The sequence below is a fragment of the Melitaea cinxia genome, chromosome 21 (assembly GCF_905220565.1).
Source record: "Melitaea cinxia chromosome 21, ilMelCinx1.1, whole genome shotgun sequence".
Classification (NCBI taxonomy): Eukaryota; Metazoa; Arthropoda; class Insecta; order Lepidoptera; family Nymphalidae; genus Melitaea; species Melitaea cinxia.
In genome coordinates, this window is record NC_059414.1 from 1,193,891 (window position 1) to 1,218,623 (window position 24,733).

At 34.1% G+C, this 24,733-nt stretch overlaps 2 protein-coding genes across 2 annotated transcripts; both read left to right on the top strand.

Annotated features, from left to right (window-relative positions):
* The first annotated feature begins 402 nt into the window (after nucleotides 1-402).
* On the top strand, nucleotides 403-7,918 carry LOC123664129 (Bardet-Biedl syndrome 5 protein homolog). The gene is made up of 7 exons (XM_045598733.1): nucleotides 403-467; nucleotides 1,582-1,730; nucleotides 4,362-4,539; nucleotides 4,963-5,053; nucleotides 6,150-6,296; nucleotides 6,995-7,186; nucleotides 7,634-7,918. Exons 1-7 carry the CDS (start codon nucleotides 403-405, stop codon nucleotides 7,850-7,852), a joined length of 1,041 nt encoding a protein of 346 aa, XP_045454689.1. The 3' UTR covers nucleotides 7,853-7,918.
* A 5,847-nt stretch (nucleotides 7,919-13,765) lies between these two features.
* LOC123663982 lies at nucleotides 13,766-22,762 on the top strand. Its single transcript, XM_045598617.1, has 10 exons — nucleotides 13,766-14,138; nucleotides 14,598-14,792; nucleotides 15,681-15,834; nucleotides 17,253-17,422; nucleotides 17,898-17,964; nucleotides 19,071-19,229; nucleotides 19,409-19,540; nucleotides 20,485-20,651; nucleotides 21,266-21,787; nucleotides 22,422-22,762. Exons 1-10 carry the CDS (start codon nucleotides 14,103-14,105, stop codon nucleotides 22,743-22,745), a joined length of 1,926 nt encoding a protein of 641 aa, XP_045454573.1. The 5' UTR covers nucleotides 13,766-14,102; the 3' UTR covers nucleotides 22,746-22,762.
* The last annotated feature ends 1,971 nt before the right edge of the window (nucleotides 22,763-24,733 follow it).

Sequence of the window (24,733 nt, forward strand, 5' to 3'; positions counted from 1 at the left end):
CATTACAAAAAATTGATATTTACATAAAGTTTACAAGCAATCATTTGATTTATGACACAATAACAAATCAATTAGCATAATTTAAATATTTATTAAAACAGATAAAAAATAATAATGGACTACCCACGTTTTCAAATATCAGCGGACGGACATCGGAGCCTTGCTCATAATGTTGATACCATTTTGCTATGGAATTCAAAACAGTATGTACTCATTTAATTTACTCTTAGACCATCAAATTCTTAATTCTAAGTCGACAGCGCTTTAAGCTTTTAACAGCGCTGTTTTTCGCTGTTTTATTCGCCACCGTTGCCATGGTAGCTAGAATAAATACAAATCGAATACGTACAGTATATTTTTACAAAAATACTGTTAAATACCTTTTGTGAAATAATATGTAAAATGTCGAAAGCTAAAAAAGGTGTTGTATGGGAAGACCGCGAGGTGCTGTTCGATCTGCCTTTCGAGTGAGTTATTGTTTGTTTTCAACGATATTTTTCCTGTTCATATAGTTCTGATTTCGTGAACTTTACTATTATCTTATATATAAAAATGAATCGCAAAATGTGTTGCTAAGCGCAAAACTCGAGAACCGTTGGACCGATTTCGCTAATTCTTTTTTTAAAATGTTCCTTGAAGTACGAGGATGGTTCTTACGGAGAGAAAAATTCTAAAAAAAAAAAATTTTAATTTCCTGAAAAAGTCTAAAAACAACACTTTTCTATACTCCCATATAAAAGATTTGTGATAATACGATAAAGTTTGTGTTAGGCGATACGAAGTTCGCCGGGTCAGCTAGTTCTTAATATATTTTTTATTTTGTTTTTTTTTATTTGCTTTATATTTGTCTATTGCTAGTTATTACATATATTAAAATTATCTGAATTAAGCTTGTCCGTATGTAAATTATTTTTTCATTTGAACATTTAACTATAAAATTAATGCAATATGTACAATTATGTGTAATATTTAGCCACACTAGCGCATCGAAAAAAAAACTTGTCCCACATTCAATTAAATGGACATAAAACGAGTATAAATCATTTCATACTAGACTCCGAAACAAATATTGGAAAAAGTTATTTCTTGAAAAATTCTGAGTTAACATTTTTTGATAACGCATTGGTACAGTGGTCACATTAACTTACTGATGCGTCACTTACCGTAGCGATCGCTAGTTCGATCACCGCAATTGATAAAATATTTATAGGCCATACATATATATACTTGTCTTTTTCTGGGCGTTTGTGCTTGTGTTCTGCTTGTATTGCGGAATGCCAGACACACGACTTATGGCCTGCGGGAAGAGTTTGAGTGTCACTCACTTCAGCCTATCGCAGTCCACTGCTGGACATAGGCCTCCACAAGTTCGCGACAAAAATGGCGTGAACTCATGTGTGTTTCCCATAGTCACCACGCTGGGCCCGTCTTTGGCCTGTGTATTTCAAAGCCAGCAGTTGGATGGCTATCCCGCCATCGGCCGGCTTTATAAATTCCAAAGTGGTAGTGTTATCCCTTAATTTGAGTGTGAAGTATTTTTACTATATAGTTATATATTGACACATAAAATGCTCTATTTAGCTATCTGAAGCTCCGGTCTGGTGAGAAGGTATTCGACCGTATAGAGCCGATAGAAGACACGAAGGGCAACAGCGGCATGAAGGGAAGGTTGGTGGTCACCAACTTGAGAGTCATATGGCATTCACTGGGATCACCGCGGATTAATTTATGTATGTAGCTTATGTACTTGCAATGCGTTGGCACAACGATCACAACACTAGCTGTTACGCTTGCGGTCGCGATTTCGATTACCGTTCATGACAAACGTTTGTATAAGCCATACAGACGTTTGTCGTGGTCATTGTACGTGTATCATTTGTACGTGTGTATGTTCCAGACCCCTGACACAAAAGAAAATCCTAGTGGGGGCCGTTGAGTGTGACGCGCTTAATTATTTATTTATATCCATTACCTAGTGGAAATATATATTGAAATAATGATAAAGATCTTCATTGCACACGACAACACACAATAATTATATAAAAGCAAAGCTTAAAATTACATACAGATAACCATGTCTAGACCAAATCCACCAGAAAGAATCTTTGTAACAAGTTTGATACTTGAAGAATAATATATTAAAAAATATAATTTGCAACTGGTGACAAGAGGGCTGGTGCATTTTTTGCCCAGAGAATCGGCATAGCGATTCAACGGGGAAATGCTGCCAGCATTCTTGGCACAATTCCACGCTGACATGATTTATACCAAAACTATCTGTAAATATTTAGTTCTTAAGTTGTGAATTGTAAATATGTATAATATTTTGTATAAATAAAATTATGATATAAAAAATAAAAAAATAATAATAAAAAATTGCAACTGAAAATATTGAATTTAGAACTATATATTGCTTGGTATTCTTAAGTGGAATGTGACTGTTTTTTTCTTTCTGGGGCCAATTTGATAAGGACTTCAAGTTATTTAAACGCGTACAATATCCATTTTATTTTATATTAATTACGCAAGTTTACTTCAAACTCCAATGTGTACTTAAACACATTCGGTCATTTAAGTGACGTTATTTTAATGTTGCCATTTTAGTCTTTTAGTCTTTGTGGGTCTTGATCTGTCTGTCCTATAGGATCACCTATCGTGCCTCGAAGCAAGTTAAGCTGTCGGTCCCAGTTGTTATTATGACACCTGATAGCAATCATTACATAGGAGGTATACAACTAAAATTACAAAAAGAAATTAATTTAAAGCCGATTCAATAGAATATGACATTAGTAGTCGTCAAATTAGGAACCTGCTTAACTGACTCTTAATAAAACTATCAAACAGATAATAGTGGTTGATAATTTTTATACCATCTAACTCCAATTTACATGTCCGATATTTCGATTACCTGTGAATAAAAAAATTGTAGTTTATTAGTGAAATAAAAGTAGCCCTAAGGATTTGTTTCCGTCTTCTATTAAATCCTATCAGCAACTTATTTGCTAGATAACCTATATAGGCAACTGGTAAAACAGATAATAACTATAGTATACCACTGTATATTGACGAAGGCTCAAGTGCTTCTCAAACCTACTATATTAAATAAATTTTGATTTTGTTGTTTGATATTAATATTGTAAACAATTGGGTAACAACTTGTGTCAGGCGACTAGGATAATAACAACCTAATAATGTCCCGATAGCTAATATTTTAGTTATTCGACGTAATTCGCAAACACAATCAGTTTACAAATTTGAAACATTTTCAAATATTGGCGAAGTGATCACAACTGGTATTGATCACTTGACTCTCTATGTGTCATCATTACATAGTACAAAAACACAGTCGCTTCCCGCTGTCTGTATGCTTAGATCTTTAGAACTACACAACGGATTTTAATGCGGTTTTCTTTAGTAAATAGAGTGATTCCAGAAAAAGGTTTATATTTATAATATATAAATAATATAGTAGAGGAACACTGATAGTTTTTCTAACTATACGAAGCCGCGGCGGGTCGCTAGTTATTAAAAAATTCGATAAATTCTTTATTAAACTTCTTGTAGTTAATAATGTATGCTATTTTGACCGCCTTAAAAAAAGTAGGAGGTTCCCGATTTGCTTATGTTTGTTTGTCACTTCAAAACTTTGTCATTTATGTTGCGATAGGAATTATATTGGAATTAAAATTGGAAGAAATATACAACCTTTCAATGTGAAATAAATTTCAAATTTCTTTGAAGTTTATATTAGGGCAAATTCATCTAAAATTTGTCTTGTACTATCCCAAGTGCATAAGTATTTTGAGTGCACATGACACAAAGATATAATTATAGGTACTATTTTCACCGTTTAGCAAATTCGGGTTTTACCGCTACATTTTCCACTCTTACGAATAATCTCTATGTAAATGGAAGACAAAAACCAGAGGAGTCAATCCATGTACATGACAATATTTTTACATCATAGACATATTAATACACTACACGCACTAGGTGAGGTACACTGACTAACACAGCAGACTGTTCTGTTGACCTCTTAAATGCTGGCAATTTATCTCCTCAATTTTTTCATTCTATAAGAATCCTTTTAAGTAATAGAACTTACTACTACTAGAACGTAAAACAAATAATTGAAGACGTGTTGGCGCAGCAGTCACAACACTGGCTGTTGCGCTGCCGGTGGCGGGCTCGATCCTCGCGCACTACTAACAATTGTATAGGCCATTAGAGGCCAGTCGTGGTCTGGGCGTCTGTGCGTATTGTGTGTGTTTCCGGACCCCCGGCACAGGAGAAAATCGTACTGGGAGCCGTTGAATGTAAAACGTTTATTTATTTACTTAAACTTTTTAATTTATCCCCAGCTATCGGCCTCAATTGTTTCATATCAACGAACACGAAGATTGTCAAGTCTGGTCTGAGAGGCACGACGCAGGCGTTGTACGTGCTGGCGGGCTACAGGACGAACAAATACGAATTCGTTTTCACTAACTTGTCACCAAACTGCATACGACACTACACGTCTGTTGTTGGCGTTCACAAGTGAGTTTAAATTTTGTTATCTGATGACCAGTCAAGCCAACTTATTGTCTGTGTTTTAGGTAATAGCAGACTGATATAACATATTTTGTTACATTTATATGAGTAATACATACATAGCAGATATAAAAATATAACGTCTAGACTAAAGTTGGATATAGAACTACTACAAATTTTGAGCAAAATGTTTCCTACTGTTACCTGCTTTACTACTTGCATAATATGAATATAATGTACATATATTTAAATTATATATAGGTACAAGAAAATGGTGTGTTTGTGCGCCTTAATCTCTAACATATCAACGGTTCGAATCGAAAAATTATTTTTGTGTTGGATTGACCATTTACAGAGAAAGGCTATAGGCAATTTTTCCTTCAAACTAAAGCTGGTCAAACCGCTAGTAAATAATAATAATTGCTTCAGATCGTACGCAGCATCGAGAATGTACCGTGATTTAAAACTAAGAGGAGCGTTCATACATAACAAGCAGTTGAGAGTACTGCCACTTGAAAAGGTAATTACGACGAAATTGTCAAGAATTCTTGGAATTTTTACTAAGTTCAATATTTGTTAGCTTTGAATAAATGTATCAATTTCAGTTTATTGTTTAGAACTAGGACTAGGTAACGATACCGTTAACGTTACCTCTGGCGTCACTAAATAAATATATTGCCGCTCCGTGCAAAAAAATTTCAACTCGACGTGCGCGACTCCCCGCATCGAGTCAAGCTGCGCGGGAATTGATAAGAGCGTCAGAGGTAACGCTCGGTATTGTTACCAAGCCCTGTTTAGAACAGTCACAATACTAAACAAACAAACAAAGGCCTATCAAAAGCTTGTCATTATTTAAACAAGAAATCACAGCTTAATACCAGTAGAAAAATGATTTTCATTGAAGTGAGCGTATGAGGGTAAAAGTTTTACGAATGAAACGCAATAATATTGACGTCATGAAGATGTGCAACGTTTTTGTCGAACAACAGAGCCACCTAGCGTGTACTATAGAAACTACATGACTAGATAGTGCTGGAACAGAAATATACAGCTTTAGATTTGTATAAACGAGACTTAAAAATTAGTTTGCCAAAGAAGCATCACTTCTGACATGTGTCCTTTGTACGCACGCACTTTTTTTTATTTATTTTTTATAGATTTATTATTTTATTCATCTGTTATTATTATATTTACATTGATTACTTTAGTAATCGATTGGCTATAGACATGTTTTAAGTGGTCTAACAGTTTTCAATTGTTAACTATGTAAAACACAAGCGATCCTGTTCCTAAGATATGCTTATGTTATTAGTAACAGACTATACAGACAGATATAGCTACATATTTTTCCCCATATACATAATATATATAATAGTTATATAAATAAATACATATATCACAACTAGACTTGAGGCCGGAAGCAAACCTATGACCCCCGGAGCAGAAAACAGATTCGCTGCAAACTGCGCCAATGGGCAAATAGTAAATGTTTCTGGAACACAACAAAGGAGAAATTCCTACTGGAGACATTAAATGGTTTTCAATGATGGTCATTATTATATTTTATTTTTTAACGAGTTTTCATGGAAATTTTTATGTATTTTGTTACTTTACAGATTTGTCTTAATGAGCAAGGTATATGGAATCTGTCAAGCGAATCAGGTAGCTTGGGGACGTTGGTCGTAAGCAACGTGCGTATTGTGTGGTACGCTGACATAAACGACGGCTTTAATATATCGATGCCATATATTACTATTGAGAGTGTAAGTCTCTTATTAATATATTAGTTATTATTAAAGAAACAAAAAATTGTAATTAATAATAAATAATATTAGGAGTAAATAGTATCATCATTACTAGCTTTTATTTTTGAAGTAAAACGCACGCTAGATTTGTGGTGTAAGCTGGTTAATGCGTGACGAGAGCGTAACGAAAAGTGTGATCGGACGAAGCGAATAAAGCAAGAGGAAGAGGTTTCAGCGCACATTTTCTTTCTCTCTTTCTCTCATAGCCAGCTACGTTTCGTATATCTAAGACACAGTGCAGGCCTATTGCTAAAGAAGTTTTACTTCAGTCGTGTGGTCTAAAGCACACTCGTTTTTAATTATTATTTTTTTGTAACAATTGACATAGATACCAACAAATATTTATTATAAACGAAAAGATAAACGCCTCTCTTATCTTCTGAGTATCATGCCATTTACCGCAGAATCCAGTTTTTAATATATTTCGAACGAAAAGGTAAATTATATACCGAATATTTGTTCTAACAATAACAATATATAACTACCAAATTATGATCCTCACTATTACTGTTCTAAAATTCTTAGGTCCTGTAATAAATAGAAGTCATGAAAATTATTTTCATTTCCAATTTTAACGCTTGTAGTCTTGAAATATACAGGACATTAATAAGTATTTCGCATAAATGAATCAATCTTCAAAACATATTATATTACAGATTACGATAAGAGACTCCAAATTTGGGGAAGCGTTGGTAATTATCATCAGAGCTACGGCCGGTGGTTACGTGCTGGGTTTCCGAGCTGATCCTAAAGAGAGGTTGCATCCTCTACTGACTGAACTGCAAACCTTGCATCAGGCGTACACTGAAAAACCATTTTTTGGTGTTGAAATGAACTGGGGAACTGAGGTATGGATTTTGAAGAAAAATCTAATATAACAAATTTAAATTAAATTTATATGTCTATATACTTAACTATAATGACTGATACGTTCGTATCATGACTATTTTAATTTGTACGATTTTATTTTTGTGTTACCCACACATTAGGAATTCTAAACATTTTTGAATTCCGTCTATAGTGAGCTCTTTACAGAAACCCGTAACTGTTCAAAGTTTCATATTACAATGAAAATTTTTGACAAGAGACGACACCATGCTACGGCGCCACGGTTCGCTTAAACCGAATATAAAAATCATCATATCTAAAATTTCGATCTAGGGGGTACATCGTTCCATAACTTAATTGGCTAGAGCGCCGACACGGTCAGTCGGAGACGCGGATTCGATCTCCGCTGAAGCGGTCAATTTTTGATATGATATACGCGTACAAAAATGACTATTTTGTATTTCAAGGTCTCAAAACCAACACATGATGTCATAGAAGAGTTCGAAGAAATCGGCGAACCTCGTGGCGAGATGGGACCAAGCTTGTACTTAGCTTCACAGCAAGCTCTCAATAAAGATGATACTGAGATACAGCCAGTTTACAACCCTTATTTGGGCTTGGCTATTGAGCCTTTGAAAGACGGTTTCACATTAAAAAGCTTGTTTGAAGTCCAAACCGCATCGTAGATGAGAAGACATAAGAAAACGAAGTTTCTGCGCATTTTTCTTAATTCTTCGTTTACAAAAAAGGTTTATAAAACTTTAAAAAAAATAGCTGCACCGGTTAATTTTCAAATTCAATTATCTATCGATGTAATTATTTTTTTCAAATGCCGTTTCAAGTTATAATTATTTTATACAATGTAAATAAGTGAAAATATCGTTATACATGAAGTTTGCCTAAACGGTAATCATAAACTGAACTTAATGATTAGAAAAAATAAATTGAATACATGATAGAAATGAAGGTTTTATTTTCTTCCTCTTCTTCTTCGGGTTAAAGTGGAGGTTTAATTTTTCTTAGTAGTCAGAAAGAAAGAAAGAAAGAAAGACATTTATTTGAGACACATACACTGCTTACAGACATACAACAAACACAATGAGAGCACAAATACATTAAAAAAGTAAAAAGAAAAAAAAAAAAAGTCAAAATTAAGTAAAAATGTAACTAAAAATTTAAATATTTGATTTAAAATAAGAAAAGTAAAATTTTATCAAATAAAAAAAAATAAAGCGAAAAGAGTAATAATAATAAAAAAAAGCAACGAAATTCATCTACCAAAGTTATTTACACCTGTACAGCAGTGCACCGTCACAAAAAGGATGGCCACTCAGCACTTGTGGAAATACGAGGACCATAGTAAGGTCCCTAAATTTCACACGCTGATTTTCAGTAGCCACCTCGGGTACCATGCGAACGACAGCGGCAGCAACCAATAAATAGCATCCAATAATTCAGCAAGACCATACGCAGTAACCAAACAATACCAAATATTATAAAGTACACATATAATAAATATACATCCATACACAGATACACATATAGATACATCATGTACACCCACATACACATTACACATCACACACTAAACATCCCTTCCAGTCGTTCTTTTATTTTATTAAATATAAGTAGGTACCGGTGGTACAGTCGTTTATCATTAATCGGCTCTTACAAGTTCTGTACCTGTTCCTTAATTAGGTATTTTTTGTATATTGTTTTAAAATTGGCAATCGATGCCAGCTCCCTTAGGGGCGGTGGGATATCATTCCAGATTTTGGCCGCAGAGTATTTAAAGCATCCCCGGTAAGCGGCGGAGTGATGTCGGGGTATCAGCATCAAATAGGAGGTCGCTCTAGTATTATACCTCTTATTACAATCTTTTGCCCAGTTTAGTTTCGAAAAAAGATATTTAGGACCTTTACTTTTAACTATACCAAACAGCAATGTAGCGAAATGCAGTTGCCTTCGACCTTCCATTCTCAATAGACCCTTTTCATTGAGATATGGTGTTACATGTGTGCGCGGGGGAATGTCAAAACAAAACCGAGCACATGCATTCTGGACACGTTGTACCATGTTTTTCGTGCGTTTTAATAATCTAGGGCCTGTCACAATGTCAGCATAATTCAACTTTGACAAAACTAGCGCCTCGCATAGCCTTACTCGGATTTCAGCCGATACAAAAGGTCTGATCTGATATAACACCTTCAATCTGTAAAAGCAGTTTCGTACAGTTTTAAGGATTTGCTCTTCGAATCTAAGATGTTGATCCATTATAACGCCCAAATTCCTAGCCTCACTAACCCGTTCTATGTCTACTTTGTTTATTTTAATTATAGGTGCTTTACATGTTACCTCTTTAATCTGTTTGGAGGTTCCCAAAATTAAATACTTCGTTTTGTTTGGGTTAAGTACCAAACCGTTACTTTCTGACCATGCATATATATTTTCTAGATCATAATTAAGCTTGTCTACTGCACTTAAAGTGTCGTCTGCTTTAAAAGAAATGTAAACTTGTATATCATCGGCATAGGTATGGATACTTGCTGCACTCACATGCTTTTCCAGGTCGGCACAATAAAGTATAAATAATAAAGGACCCAAAATTGATCCTTGCGGAACACCCCTGTTTATAAATCTAGGTCTCGAGTGAACTACAGTTCCATCTTCATCCATTGTCTCCACTACTTGTGTTCAATTCTTTAAGTAATTAGAAAACCACTCGACAGCATCTGAAGAGAGACCATAGTAGTGCAATTTAGAAAGCAGAAGCGGTATATTTATGGTGTCAAATGCACGTGAGTAGTCTAGTAGCACTAGAATGGTTCCCTCCCCTTTATCTTGCGCATTCAATATGTCATCTACTACATCTATAAGCGTTGTTACGGTGCTATGATTTTTACGGAAACCTGATTGTTTTTCTAGGAGAATATTGTTGGCTTCAAGAAATTGTGAAAGCTGTCCATGTACAATTTTTTCCAGAATTTTCGACATACATGGTAGGATGCTTATAGGTCGCAGATCTTTTAACTTTGAGGGGTTATCAGTTTTAGGGATGGGACGAATAATCGCTTTTTTCCATATGGATGGAAATGAATTCGTTTCGATTGATTTATTTATTATATTCGTTATCACGTTTAAAGTACAGGGGAGGGACATGATCAACATGTCTAAAGAAATTCCATCGCATCCGATAGCATTTGACTTCAGACTCTTTATCGTTCTCAAAACAGTGTCACTATCAACGACAGAAATGCTAAATGTATTTGTAAAATTACAATGTGACTGAAAATACGTAATATCTAAAATAGAAGCCACTTGCCTGCCTGGTACATCCAAAAAGTAGCTGTTGAGTTTTTCGGCGTCTCTAAGACTTGATGGCAAAATATGGCTTTTTTTAGTCTTAAATGCTACATAGCGCTTTAGATTTTTCCATAAATATGCGGAATTTTTCAAGTTATTGTTTATAAAAGTTTTGTAGTATACACATTTCTCTCTGTAACCTTCTTGTGAGCCTCGTCTCGTTTCTTCATCATTAACTTTATGTTGTATGTAATCCAAGGATAACCAACGTCTTTAAAATGGCGTAGTTTTAATGGTGATAATATATCAAATACCTTTAGCATCCTGTCATTAAGATCTGATGTCATGTAATCAACACCTTCTGTCGGTTGCGCCTCAGGCCACCCTATGATATTCATTAATTCAGAAAATTCATTATCGTTTATACCTTTTAGTTGCCTAAAGTAAATGCGATTGCTATGTTTCGTATCTTTACGGACACCAACTTCACAGGATAGTATAGCATGATCACTAAGTGAGCACACATAATCCACTCGTACTCCTATTGGCTGTGTATTAGAACATATGAGGTCAATCAGGGTCTCACTATGACTGGTAAAATGTGTAGGGGAATCTACATATTGTTGCATGTTAGTAACTTTCAAAAATTCATATAGCATTCGAGTCAGCGAACTGCTTTTACACAAAATATTTATGTTAAAATCACCAAGCAGGAATATGTGGTCGTAACTTGTCAGCGAAGCAAAAGTATCTGTGAGTGCGTCCAAGAAGATACGTGCATTCAACCAAGGTGGCCGATAGGCGGTGCCGACGATGATACGTTTACCTTTAACTCTGATACTTACCCACATCTGTTCGACGATCGGGTTTTCTGGATGCGAAATTACCTCTACAGACATGCCTTTTCTAATATAGTATCCGACCCCACCCCCACGACTTCGGGATGTTGCGACGGGCCGAGGCTTGTGACGTAGACGGTAACCAGGAACTATAGGCGCTCGTCCCTCCTCGCCCTCTTTAAGCCAAGTTTCATTTAATGCCAGTATATCGAGTCGATGACGATCTATTGCCACCACGAGCTCATCATGGCCCGTCCCAAGCGACCCAACATTTAAAAAACCAATCCTAAAATTTTGTGATTGCATCATCACTATTCAAATGAACAAAACTTCCTGTGTTGTAAAAAGCAAGCTTTAAATATATTTAAACATGTGTAGCTAGGCAATATGCAAATAATACTATACCCATAGCACGTATTTAGTATAATTTTAAATATCTCATTTAATTTATATAATAATTCAAAAAATATTTTGTATAAAAGATACATACTACATAGCATTGTTTCAGTATATGGAATATATAATATGGCTATAACGTAAACAAAATTTACCATAATACGTTTTTAGATTAAATGTAGAAAAACAAAAAATATAAATAATAATAAATATTTTATTCAACAGATACATATTCAATAGTATTGTTCTATTTTTAATATATGAGTTATGTAAGGTGGGTATAATGTAAACAATATTGTACTCACAGCATTTATTTAGGTTAAACGTTAGCATAACTTCAAGTATAAAAAATATTCTATACAATAGATGCATATTTATTGGTATTGTTTTAATTTTAATATACTGGTTATATAATGTGGGTATAATGTTAATAAATTTGTTCTCATATGTAATTAGATTAATTAGCATAACTTTAAGTATAAAAAATATTTTACACAATAGATGCATATTTATTGGTATTGTTTTAATTTTAATATACTGGTTATATAATGTGGGTATAATGTTAATAAATTTGTTCTCATATGTTATTAGATTAATTAGCATAACTTTAAGTATAAAAAATATTTTACACAATAGATGCATATTTATTGGTATTGTTTTAATTTTAATATACTGGTTATATAATGTGGGTATAATGTTAATAAATTTGTTCTCATATGTTATTAGATTAATTAGCATAACTTTAAGTATAAAAAATATTTTACACAATAGATGCATATTTATTGGTATTGTTTTAATTTTAATATACTGGTTATATAATGTGGGTATAATGTTAATAAATTTGTTCTCATATGTTATTAGATTAATTAGCATAACTTTAAGTATAAAAAATATTTTACACAATAGATGCATATTTATTGGTATTGTTTTAATTTTAATATACTGGTTATATAATGTGGGTATAATGTTAATAAATTTGTTCTCATATGTAATTAGATTAAAAGTGAGCATAACTTTAATATTAAATGGTTCAATATGTGGTTTATATAACGTAGAAAGATTGCTTAAACATGCTACTCTGTAATGATGAGATAGTACACTGCTGCACAGGTGCGACATGAACAAAGTATAAATACAAACACAATAACAAAACATAAACACTATTAGTTTTAATACAATATTAATTATAAGAAAATCTTGTCTGGAATTTTTATAAATAAGAAAAATGTTGCAGTAATCAATAAAGTTTACAATAACAAAAAATTTTTTAGCATATTTTAAGAGTAATGAAAAAAAGTATGAATATTTAACCGCACTAAAAAAAGAAAAAAGACAAAGTATCAAATATTGCATGCCCCAAAAATTTTATTGAGGTCACTTATTGCTCTTACACGTCGTATCTCAGTCTGTTATATTAAGCTCCTAAATAAATCATTTTCAATTATAAATTATAATTATTTGTTAAAATTTGTCAAAATAATTATAATTCATAATTGAAAATAATTTTTGACAAAGATTTATAATAATTATATTATAAGCATTATTTTGTATTTTTCTATTTATTAATTCAGTGTTATTGTTAAAGTACAATTGAGTGTAATTACATTTGTATAATATTTACTAAACAATAACAATTAATATTTCTTAAATGATATTCTAAATAATTAATTCTATAGAAATTACACTTTTTCATACCTTAACTTACAAAGAAAGGCTAAACAAACAAGTAAATAAATATTCAGCTTTATAATAATTTTACAACAAATATTTACTGCACTTAAAGTATAATTCACATGTTCAATACGAATATCCGATTTTTAATTAATTTTAAAGTCATCAATTTTATTCGTCAATCTCTGAGCGAAGAAATACAAAATTAATTATAATTACTCATAGTACCTACCTACTACCTACTATATTATATTTTATATTTATAATTGTAAGTTACTCATAGTACCTACCTACTACTTACTAAGTTACTACATTCTATTTTATAATAATCATTTTTTTTAATAGCAATAAAATTTATAATGACATGTGCCACAGAGTATATATACGGGATGCATGATCTGTCACGTTAACGTCACTTGTATTTACAAATTGCAAAACAAACTTGTTGCAACTTGTAAGGTTAAAACATATTATGGAACAACGATGTTTATTTTGTAAACAAATTTACTTAACTTTTGTAAATGTATATTTTTAAAAAATTGGCAAAATAATGTATGTGTAATTGAAATAACTAAAAGCCGTACGACGAAGAATTAATTGAATTTATTGAAGTAGTTTTTTGTGACTTTTATTTATAGATCATTCGTTGTTCTGAAACATTATCTTTGATTATTTTTACTAGATGTATTAAAAATTTTGTTTTTATTATAAGTGTATTATTGACGAAATGAATAAAGAAAATAATAGAAGCGCTGCAGGACTTGTAAGTAAAAAGTTCTATTTTTAAAGCTTTGTTTTAAGAATCGATTCATTTGTTTATAATTGTGGTGATATATCTATGTCTTGCGAGTATTGAAAAAGTTAAAACGCATTTACTCTCTTAATCACTAACTTCCAAGAAGAGACTTCAAAAATAATAATACTATGGTGCTTTTGAGTGTTTTATATTCATTTTTCATCATTGGCATACTAAAATGTGGCCATAATTTATAGTGACGCAGTCAATTAAATACTGGATCTTGCTTGAACTTAAAATGACACCCTATGAGAAGCACAATCTTACAATATATAAAGAAAGGTCAAAATCAGTAGACCCTGTAAAAAGTTACAACACAGATAACAATATGCAGAGGAATTGAAAACCTACTTTGTATAAGTCAATTAAAAAGAACCTTAATGTTTTATACATTAAATTTTAATTGTAAATTATCAAATGTTTCAGAGACGCTCAGCTATCGCTGAAAGATTACGCCTCCGAGAAGAATGGTCGGCATTGAAAGGGACAAGTGATGATACGAACCATAAACAAAATACCAAAAATGTTCTCACAAAAAAATCTCAAAACTTAGTTATATCTTTTCCTAAAAATGTGGGAACTACAAGTAAATATAACACTAGAAAGAATGAACCATCTAATGTAAGTATCATTTGTTTTCATTATTTTTTTTTTTTACTTAATTTTTATACAGACATGAGATATTCTAATTTTTCTTAAAAACCAGCATTGAACGAAAAATTTATAGATTTTTAATATATGTATACTAAATTACTAATTATAATCATTCAATTTATAATACTAAGTATGTAAGTTAAATTAACACCTCACACTCAATTGCCCCCCACCAGTAGGATTACCTCCTATGTCAGGTGTCTGGAAACAGACACAATACACAAACACTAAACTAAACAGCTGGCAAAAACCACTACCGCATGGTTACAGCTTGGCTTGTGGCCACACTAATATAATAGTAGATATCTTTAGCGCTGTCTAAGACAGTAAACTTTAATACTTATTAAATTATTTACTATATTCTATTTAATATGTTATGATTAAAAATTTACACAGACTTTCTAATAAAACTTAATTTATTTCTAGTATTAATTATGTGGCAGTAATATTTTACCTTTTTTGTTGTTAGAAAAACCTACTAACAACATGAATTTAGAAATACAATTAGGTATAGAGACCAATCAAAACGTCCCACAAAATGTATAAAATTCCAATACAAAATTGTCATAATTATGTTCATAGCCACTAACTACTCTAATTTTTTTTTTTTTTTATATCAACTTATTACATATTTCAAAAGTAAAGACTACAATAATTACTACAAAACTGGTTTTATTCTATATATTCTTTGTTTTTTTATTTTATTTATGGTCATTAATTTTTTTATTTTCTCTAATACATTTTTATGTACCTGAAAAATAAAAATAAAAACTATTTCATGTAACTAAAATTAAATAGCAATATTAAATCACAAAGAATATTTGTAAAATAATTTTTAAAATAAAACATTTCCAGTATCCCGTGTCTGAGGTGTTATGCGGAATAGTAGTATTAGTGGATGTAGGGTCGGAAACCCGAGCCTTACCACTGAGAGCTGCTTTATCCGCCCTTGGAGCTAACGTTGTACCGACCTGGAGCCCGCTCGTTACACATCTTGTCTGGTCTCAGGGTAATCTTAGTTGTACTAAATTTTTAAATTCAGAATGTTTACGATAGATAGTGTTTTCTCTTATCACTTATATGTATATTATGATGAAACGGTTTTTAATAGTCTTTATACTGTGTATAACTTGTAAAGACTAATATGATAAGGATTTCAGTCTTTATTTTAATACATCAAGAAATACAATAAGCAGTACATATACAGTAATACTACAAGAATAATGTATATATTAATATGTGAAGAAAAAACTTTGTACCACTTTTTACGAAAATTACGTGGACTGAGGAGTATGAAATTTCGCACACTTATCTATACTAATATTATAAAGCTGAAGAGTTTGTTTGTTTGTTTGAACGCGCTAATCTCAGAAACTACTGGTCCGATTTGTAAAATTATTTTAGTGTTAGACAGTCCATTTATCGAGGAAGGTTATAGGCTATATATCATCACGCTAAGACTAAAAGTAGCGGAGCACCAACGAAGAATGTTTCAAAATCGGGGGTTCTTTTTTCCTTTTGAGAGCTTCCGCTGCGTGCGCTGTGAAAACAGTTAAAGTTTCGCAAAAATCTATATTATTTACGCATACTCCATCAACATGACAACCGACATGCTGTCTGCTGAGCGCGACGATCAGGTCATCCATGTAGAGGTTAAAAAGTGTTGGAGATGTTAACCCCCCCTGCCTGACTCCACATTCGAGCCGATACGGATCGGACATTGTCCCCGCCCATCGAACGCTAGTGGTCTGGTTCGCGTACCAATATCGAAATATATTTATAATTCCCTGCGGTAACCCAATTCGCTCGAGTTTCTTCCAAAGTAAATCATATACCACCAGGTCAAAAGCTTTAGATAAATCGAGGAAGCACGCGTACACAGGTGTTTTGCGATTTGTTATAAATAAAGTTTTTATTATAATATCTTGAAAGCTATGTGTATAATATTTTTTTTAAATTATACTTGGGGTGTGATATACAATCGATACTGAAGCCAAAAATATAGTTTTTAGAATTTTTGTCTGTTTGTCTGTATGTATGTCTGGGATAAACTCAAAAAGTACTTGCATGGATTTACTTCATATTTGGCACGAATATTATTAAGAAGTCGGGTCAACATATAGGTTACATATTATCACGCTATCACCTATTGGAAACGAGCAGTGAACCTTTATTTCCTCAACGCATTCTGTAACAACGTGTAATCTAACGACGCATATTTGAATGTTGTTGTTATTATGTTAATAACCATGCTATAAGCTAGCTTCACACTATGAATAAAGACATTCTGTAGTATATTTAGTATCAGCATTGCACCCGTGCGAAGCCGGGGCGGGTCGCTCGTTGATATATAAATATGTCCCGATTGGGATATTAACGATATGAATAAGACCACGTATCTTGCTGATAAATATCTTAATTTGGCAGGTGGCTGTAGGAGCCTCCGAGCCAAAGCGAGAGCCCTGGCCTGCCGGCTCGTGTCCCCGCTGTGGGTGGAGGCGTGCGCCGCGGCCGGCCGGAGGCTGCCCGAGAGGCTGTTCCCCGCGCCCACCAGACCGTCAGATCTACCGTCACCGACTACTTTGAGAATATTACTGGTGAGTGAGAGCTAATCCTTAATGAAATCTCTGCCCAAGTATAACTTATTTGGGCATTTCTACTAATACTAAACTGAGGTAGGGCACAGCAGGAATTTCCTGCTCAAAATATGGAGCAGCCCGGCTGGGGTAGTACCTCGACCTTACAGAAGATCACAGCAAATTAATACTGTTTTCAAGCAGTGTTGTGTTCCTGTTGGTGAGTAAGGTGACCAGAGCTCCTGGGATTAGGTCGGCAACGCGCTTGCGATGCTTCTGGTGTTGCAGGCGTCTATAAGCTACGGTAATCTCTTACCATCAGGTGAGCCGTACGCTTGTTTGCCGACCTAATGACATAAAAAAAATACTTAATGGGTAAATGTAAAATGTTGTACAAAATACATTAATTAATTATAAATTTAATTTGCATGAATGTATTATATATATATAATATGAAATATGTGTACTGAGGCCATAATTATTTTTTTATTTGCAGAAAAAGGCAGAACAAGAGAATGTTTCTTTACAAAATCTGTTATCAGATAGTACTGAGAGTGAAAAAGGTAAGTAACTTTTAAAATTATTTTTATCATATGTCTGTTACATATGTTAACTTAATACGCTACGCTTCAGCCTGAAATATCCCACTACCAGGCATAGGCCTCTTTCCCCATGTCGGAAAAGGATCAGAGCTTAATCCACCACACTGCTTCAATGCAGATTTACGAATAGTAATAACAACCGATGGATTAACGTGCTCTTCGAGGCATGGTGTGTGCCCAAACACCCAGACCACGGCTAACATCTATTTATATCCAATACAAATGTTTGTCGTGCGCGGGGATCGAACCCACAACCGCCAGCGCAACAGCCACAAACCAGTTGCGTGACCGTTGCGCCAACGCATCGTCATAGTAATGAAGCAACAAATATAATAACACTAATTCAAAATACAATAGAACCTAATATTATAATCCGACCTTAGAAGGTGGTCGGTATATGAAATCAACAAATACAAATATATAAAGCCAAAAATGATACATAATAAATGGACATATTATGCATTGATTACATATTATTGTCCAATGTTGAAGTTGAAAATCAACAAAGTTGATATGTAAAGAAAAAAAAAATACAGTCGAATTGAGAACCTCCTCCTTTTTTGGAAGTCGGTTAAAAAAAATTATGGAATTGGCCTCTAATTTTTAGTCGGTCGGTTAGTCGGTCGAAGTCGGTTAAAAATTAGATTTAAGTAAAAGGAATTTGTTAATTTGTACGATTTTATTTTGTGTTACCCACACATTAGGCAATTCTAAGCATTTTTTTAATATCATATCAAAAATCGACCGTTCCTCGTCGCTTGGACCGAATATAAAATCATCATATCGAAAATTTCGATCTAGCGAGTTCATCGTTCCATAGCTTAATTGGCTAGAGCACCGACACGGTCAGTCGGAGATGCAGGTTCGATCCCCGCTGGAACGGTCGATTTTTGATATGATATTCAAAAATGTGCTGTGCCCTACCTCAGTTATGATTTTGCATTACTGACCACTGAACGAACAGTTCTGTTCTATAGGCAATAGGCGTTATTAACATCTTTGATTATCCTTAAATTAGAAATTAAAATTAATATAACACAAACTACAACGACACATGATTACTTCAGGTAAAGCAACTCGTTTGCGGATATCAAGTGAAACAGAACACGATACGACAAACACTACGGACTCGTCGCACGACACGTCGTACGACAAGTCGAAAGATAAATCGCTCGACGAGTCGAAGGATAAGTCGCACGACAAAACCGACAAAACTATATCTCCAGGTAATAAAATCTTAAGATTATATTTAAAAAAAATTATTGGAGAATGTCTGGACCGGTTTAACTATTTTTTTTTTTTTTTTTTTTTGTAGTTAATACTTTCTGCAATGCAATTTCTGCGAAAGGGTCGGTGGTATGACAATACAAATAAGGTGAAGTAATTATTTTCTTTGTAACTCCAGACCCTGAAACCAGAGTGAACACAGCACTGAGACGAGCATTACCTGCTTCGATAACGCCACAGCGACCCACCAAGTCTAAGAGGAAGCTGTTCACACAGAAGGAGGCTGATATAAATACTGATGATGACTCCGGTGAGAACTAGCTTCCCGCACACAGTGGGTTTTGATTGTCCCGTTTTCGTTTTAAATCTTGGTTAACGATTTTCATAATCGATCCAGTATTTTATGAGTTTATTAAGGGCGTCCATAAACCACGTGGTCATATTTTAGCCTTTCTTAGACCCCCTACCTCCCCTCATGTAGCCTAACGTAGCTTTTCCTGATATCACCCCCCCCTCCTCCCCCCTCGACCAGGCTATATGGTTTATGGACGCTCCATAATTACACAAAAAGATAAATGAAAAATCTAATGTTTCTTTTTAATAACACTATATATAGAGGTACCATTTTACCATTTTTAGATAGAGTTACCATTTATCTGTGTTGATGAACTTGGCAACTTATGAAGTATTTAATTTAATTATATATTTATTTTGAAAAAAAAAAGTTTGCTTTAGAGCACACGACTGAAGTATAACTTCCTTAGTTGCCCGTACAGTAATACGAAACGTAACTCTTTCTCTTTCTTTCTTCACTAACATATATTTCCCTTTCAACTTCCGTTCCCCGCCCGATCATACTTTTCTTAACATTCTCGTCACGCATACAACAGCTTACTAAGTCAAGCTTGTGTGAAGAAGTCTTACTTCAATATGTAATAAGAAATTACGCTTAGAGCATTTTCTGTAACTTAAAATATATATATCCCACTACTGGTAAGATTGGTTTTGTTCAGTCAACTTATTGTTGAAAAGAATCGTTGAACCTAATCTGTCTTATTGGTCTTACAGGACATCTCTCTTTCACCTCTTGACGACTTATTGTTTCAAGATCTTAAAGATTATATCCTTATATTATCCTAGTATTTTCTTCTAAAATAGTGGACAATTTTGCCCAGCAGTGGTTAAATTATTACTAAAATATAGTTCTAAAATATATCTTCAGTTCAATTCAAAAAATTTAATACCTTTTTACAGATAAAGAAACATCAAAAGTACAGACAAAAGTAAAACCAAAATTAACGGAACGTGGGAAAAGGGAGCTGGCGCACGCTGAACGTATCGCGAGAAAGCTAATGGGGACACCAAAACACAAACTGACGGACAAATCTGTGAGACAGTATGATGACAAAGTGCCGAGAATTGTAAGTATCAGTACGGGGACAAACACGCTTAGCAAGTTTGGGGTCACCCATTAATCAAGTGTTCGGAATAACATCCCGAAATAACACAAGGAAGGCTTGTAATGAGATACCACGTGTGTTTCTTTTTCGTGGAATGAGCTATTTCTAAACCGTTATGGTTTGAAAAGGATGATGATGACCCTTGATGGGTCTCTGGAAATTCGTACCATGTTGCTAAATTTTCTACAATTTAATCAGATTAAACCTGTCACTTCATTATCACTTCAGCCTGTCGCAATCCACTGCTGGACATAGGCCTCTATAAGTTAGCACCAAAAAAGGCATGAACTCGTGTGTGTTACCCATAGTCACCATACTGGGCAGGCGGGTTGGTGCCCGCAGGGCTGGCTTTGTCGCACCGAAGACGCTGCTGCCCGTCTTCGGCCTGTGTATTTCAAAGCTAGCAGTTGGATGGTTATCCCGCCATCGATCGGCTTGATAAGTTCCAAGGTGGTAGCGGAACTGTGTTATCCCTTAGTCGCCTCTTACGACATCCACGGGAAGAGGGGGTGGCTATATTCTTTGATGCCGTAACCACACAGCATTATACTCATTTGTATAATATTATATTTCAGGTATTAACAGGTATGTCAAAACAAGAACGTCAAGAAATATGGCAAGCAATAAAACAATTAAACGGAAAAATTCAAAACAACGTCAACAAGAGAACGACACACATTCTAATGGGATCTTGTAAAAACACACAAACAAACAGACAAAACACAAACACAAAACAAATAGTCATGTGCAACAAATGCAATACTCCTGAAGATATTCTGTCTCAAATGTTCACAAGTACTGTTACAGTGCAAGTTCAAATTCATAACAACGGCAACACATTGTGTACCTGTAACAATATTTCTGGTGTTAATAACATTGCCATGTCAAAAAATAATATAATTAACACTGAGAATGACCCCTCAATAAATAAATCTTTAGAAATAGTTAATGATAAACCAAGGACGGTGAATGCATTGTTGGGTGCAGTTCGGGGCTGTAGAATTTTGTACGCTCAGTATGCAAGGGATTGCTTAAAAGCGAAGCGATGGTTGCATCATATTGGGTATGAAGTGCCTCATTTGAAGAAGATATCGCAGGTTTGTTTAATTTTTTCATTTAAAAATTACTTCTGTAAGTATTTAAAATAAATTATTTATTTATACTACTTACTTTAATATATTTTAATTTAACGTTTATCATATTAGTAATGTACCTGTTAAAGGCGGAATTAATAATTTTTGTTATTTTTTAACGCTTCAGCCTGTAATATCCAACTACTAGACATAGGCCTCTTTACATAGGAGAAGGATCAGAGCTTAATCCACCACGCTGCTCCAATGTGGGTTGGCGGATATATTCCCTACTATGAGTAACGATCGCTATCAGGTGTACATGATAACAACCGGGACCGACGGCTTAACGTGCTCTCCGAGGCACGGTGGGGAGACCCACAAGGACTGCACAAACACCCAGACCACGGCAAACACCTGTATGGCCAATACAAATGTTTGTCGTGCGTCGTATCGATCCCGTAACCGCCAGCGCAACAGGTACAATCCTGCTTTGACCGTTGCGCCAACGCGTCGTCATAGTATTTGTTAATGTATTACCTAATTTTATTCAAAATAATTTAAAATTAATATAAAAATTCTTACAGTTTTACTTTATGTATATTATAGTTTTACTGTATTTTCTGTAATCTCTAATCATAATACAATATTTTTCTAACAGAAGGCGCGCTTCGAACGCCTAGCACTCGGAAAGATGCGTTCCGAATATGCATACGATATTTTTTACGGAATGCGCGTTAAAGTATCAGAAAACGCCGACCAAAAAGACGCGGTAAAACAATTACTAACACTCTGTGGCGCCATCACTCAAGATACAAACATGGCGGGGCAAAATGGCGCGAAAAAACAAAATGGCGGACACGTCACTGACTTTGACATTACAATTGGGCGGGAAAATGGTGAAGTCTGTTCTAAATGGGTGTTTGATAGTGTCGCAGCGGCCAGGATGAGGACTGCAAGACGATATATAAATAAAGATATTTAATTATGGTGTTGTGATTATATTTAGATTTTTTTTTAGCTTTAATTTTATTTATTTTAATGTATTGCTTGTACATTTTTTTAATAAAGATTTTTTTTTGTATTTAATAATGAGTTTAGGATATATAATATATGTATTGAAAGCATACTTAGTTTTGACCTGAGTTACTTATGAGATTTTTAAATAGCAACAATAAAATTTATATGCTGTCCTACCAACTATCATAGCATTTACATCTGAAAACATTGAATACACTCTGAAACACGGTGTGGGTGACTCACAAAGACAAGTGAGAACATTCAGGCTTGTAACACATTTGGCACTAACATACTTAGGGCCTACTGTTTCATCAGTAATGGATAAGGTTTATCCGGCAAATAAGTTACGATTAGACAAACAATAGGAGACAGAATAAGTCATTAGGGCCTCAATATAAACTACAGCTTTAGACTCATTTTTGAGAATGGAAATATATCATTAATACAGTGGGATTCGATGGCAGAAAAGAATAATACATCAAAAACTTTTATCTGCTGAATACCATCATCCGTCAAACGGCGTTATCCACAACTGATCCGAAACAGGGCCTTAGTACAGTACTAGTTATTTACAACTTACAGAAACATTACAACAGTATTACATTATAACTAAGTATATGTCCCCTTCGACCTCTCCTCGACCCTCAGTTGATGATCAGTGACAATTAAAACACTATAATAAAACAACTTTTTCGAGTTTTATCGCGGTTTATTAAGTTTTTTAGATGCCCGACGTTTCGGATACTTTACAGCAACCATGGACTGTTGCGATAGATGTTCAGGATTATTTTAGTTTCTGGTGACATAAGATAACGAATATCGCATATCCTGAAAACAGGGCTATATACAGACAAACTCGTATTATCCAATAAATTACCAATTATTGTCTACAGTTAGATTTCGGATATCCGCTCTCGCGCCATCTTTTGCGTCAGTGGATAAACGTCTATACAGCGCCATCTCTGTTTTGTCGTCTCAAGCTGTTTGAGGTGGTAGTTATCGAAGTCACCTGTAATTGTACTTTAAATAACCGGCATTGGTACATGTACTATTAGGCAGTACAACTTTTATTATATACTAGCGACCCGCCCCGGCTTCGCACGGGTGCAATGCTGATACTAAATATACTACAAAATGTCTTTATTTGTAGTGTGAAGCTAGCTTATCGCATGGTTATTAACATAATAACAACAACATTCAACAAATATGCATCGTTAGATTACACGTTGTTACAGAATGCGTTAAAGAAATAAAGGTTCACTGCTCGTTCCCCGTAGGTGATAGCGTGATACTATGTAGCCTATATGTTGACCCGACTTCTTAATAATATTCGTGCCAAATTTTGAAGTAAATCCATGCAGTACTTTTTGAGTTTATCCCGGACATACATACAGACAAACAGACAAAAATTCTAAAAACTATATTTTTGGCTTCGGTATCGATTGTAGATCACACCCCAAGTATTCTTTTAAAAAATAATCAATGTACAGTTTTGACTTTCCTACCATTTTATTATATTTATAGATTATCCACTCCCTATTTTCTGCGACATTTTGAATCGCATTTCATCTCAAAACAGTTTTGAAAACGGAGTCAATAAAGGGGGTGATAGACGTTCGAACTTAAAGTACGCACTTTTTAAGATCGCAAACTTACTCGGCTCGACGTCGGTGATACACGTGAAACTTACTCATTCTGTTTTGCGATGTCGTCGACAGAAGAAGCTTTGTATTATTTAGAAGATGTATGGTATTACACTTTAAAAACAAAAAAAGACGAAGTTCGGAGATCATTTTGAGTAATTTCTCAGTCAAAAGTAACAAAAATTACAAATACCAACACTACAAGCGTTGCGCGTCCACGGACTGTCGAAACATAATTTTGTCGACAATGTATCGTAGGTAGACAAAAAAAACAGTGAAGTAAATACACATTTTAAGATATAACCCAAAA

Excerpts from the sequence above, each read along its gene's own strand:
- LOC123664129 (XM_045598733.1), top strand. The coding sequence starts at position 403 with ATGTCGAAAGCTAAAAAAGGTGTTGTATGGGAAGACCGCGAGGTGCTG. Across the intron at positions 468-1,581 it reads CTGTTCGATCTGCCTTTCGA|CTATCTGAAGCTCCGGTCTG; the intron begins GTGAGTTATTGT and ends TGCTCTATTTAG. Across the intron at positions 7,187-7,633 it reads AAATGAACTGGGGAACTGAG|GTCTCAAAACCAACACATGA; the intron begins GTATGGATTTTG and ends TTGTATTTCAAG.
- LOC123663982 (XM_045598617.1), top strand. The coding sequence starts at position 14,103 with ATGAATAAAGAAAATAATAGAAGCGCTGCAGGACTT. Across the intron at positions 14,793-15,680 it reads GAAAGAATGAACCATCTAAT|TATCCCGTGTCTGAGGTGTT; the intron begins GTAAGTATCATT and ends AAACATTTCCAG. Across the intron at positions 21,788-22,421 it reads ATTTGAAGAAGATATCGCAG|AAGGCGCGCTTCGAACGCCT; the intron begins GTTTGTTTAATT and ends TTTTTCTAACAG.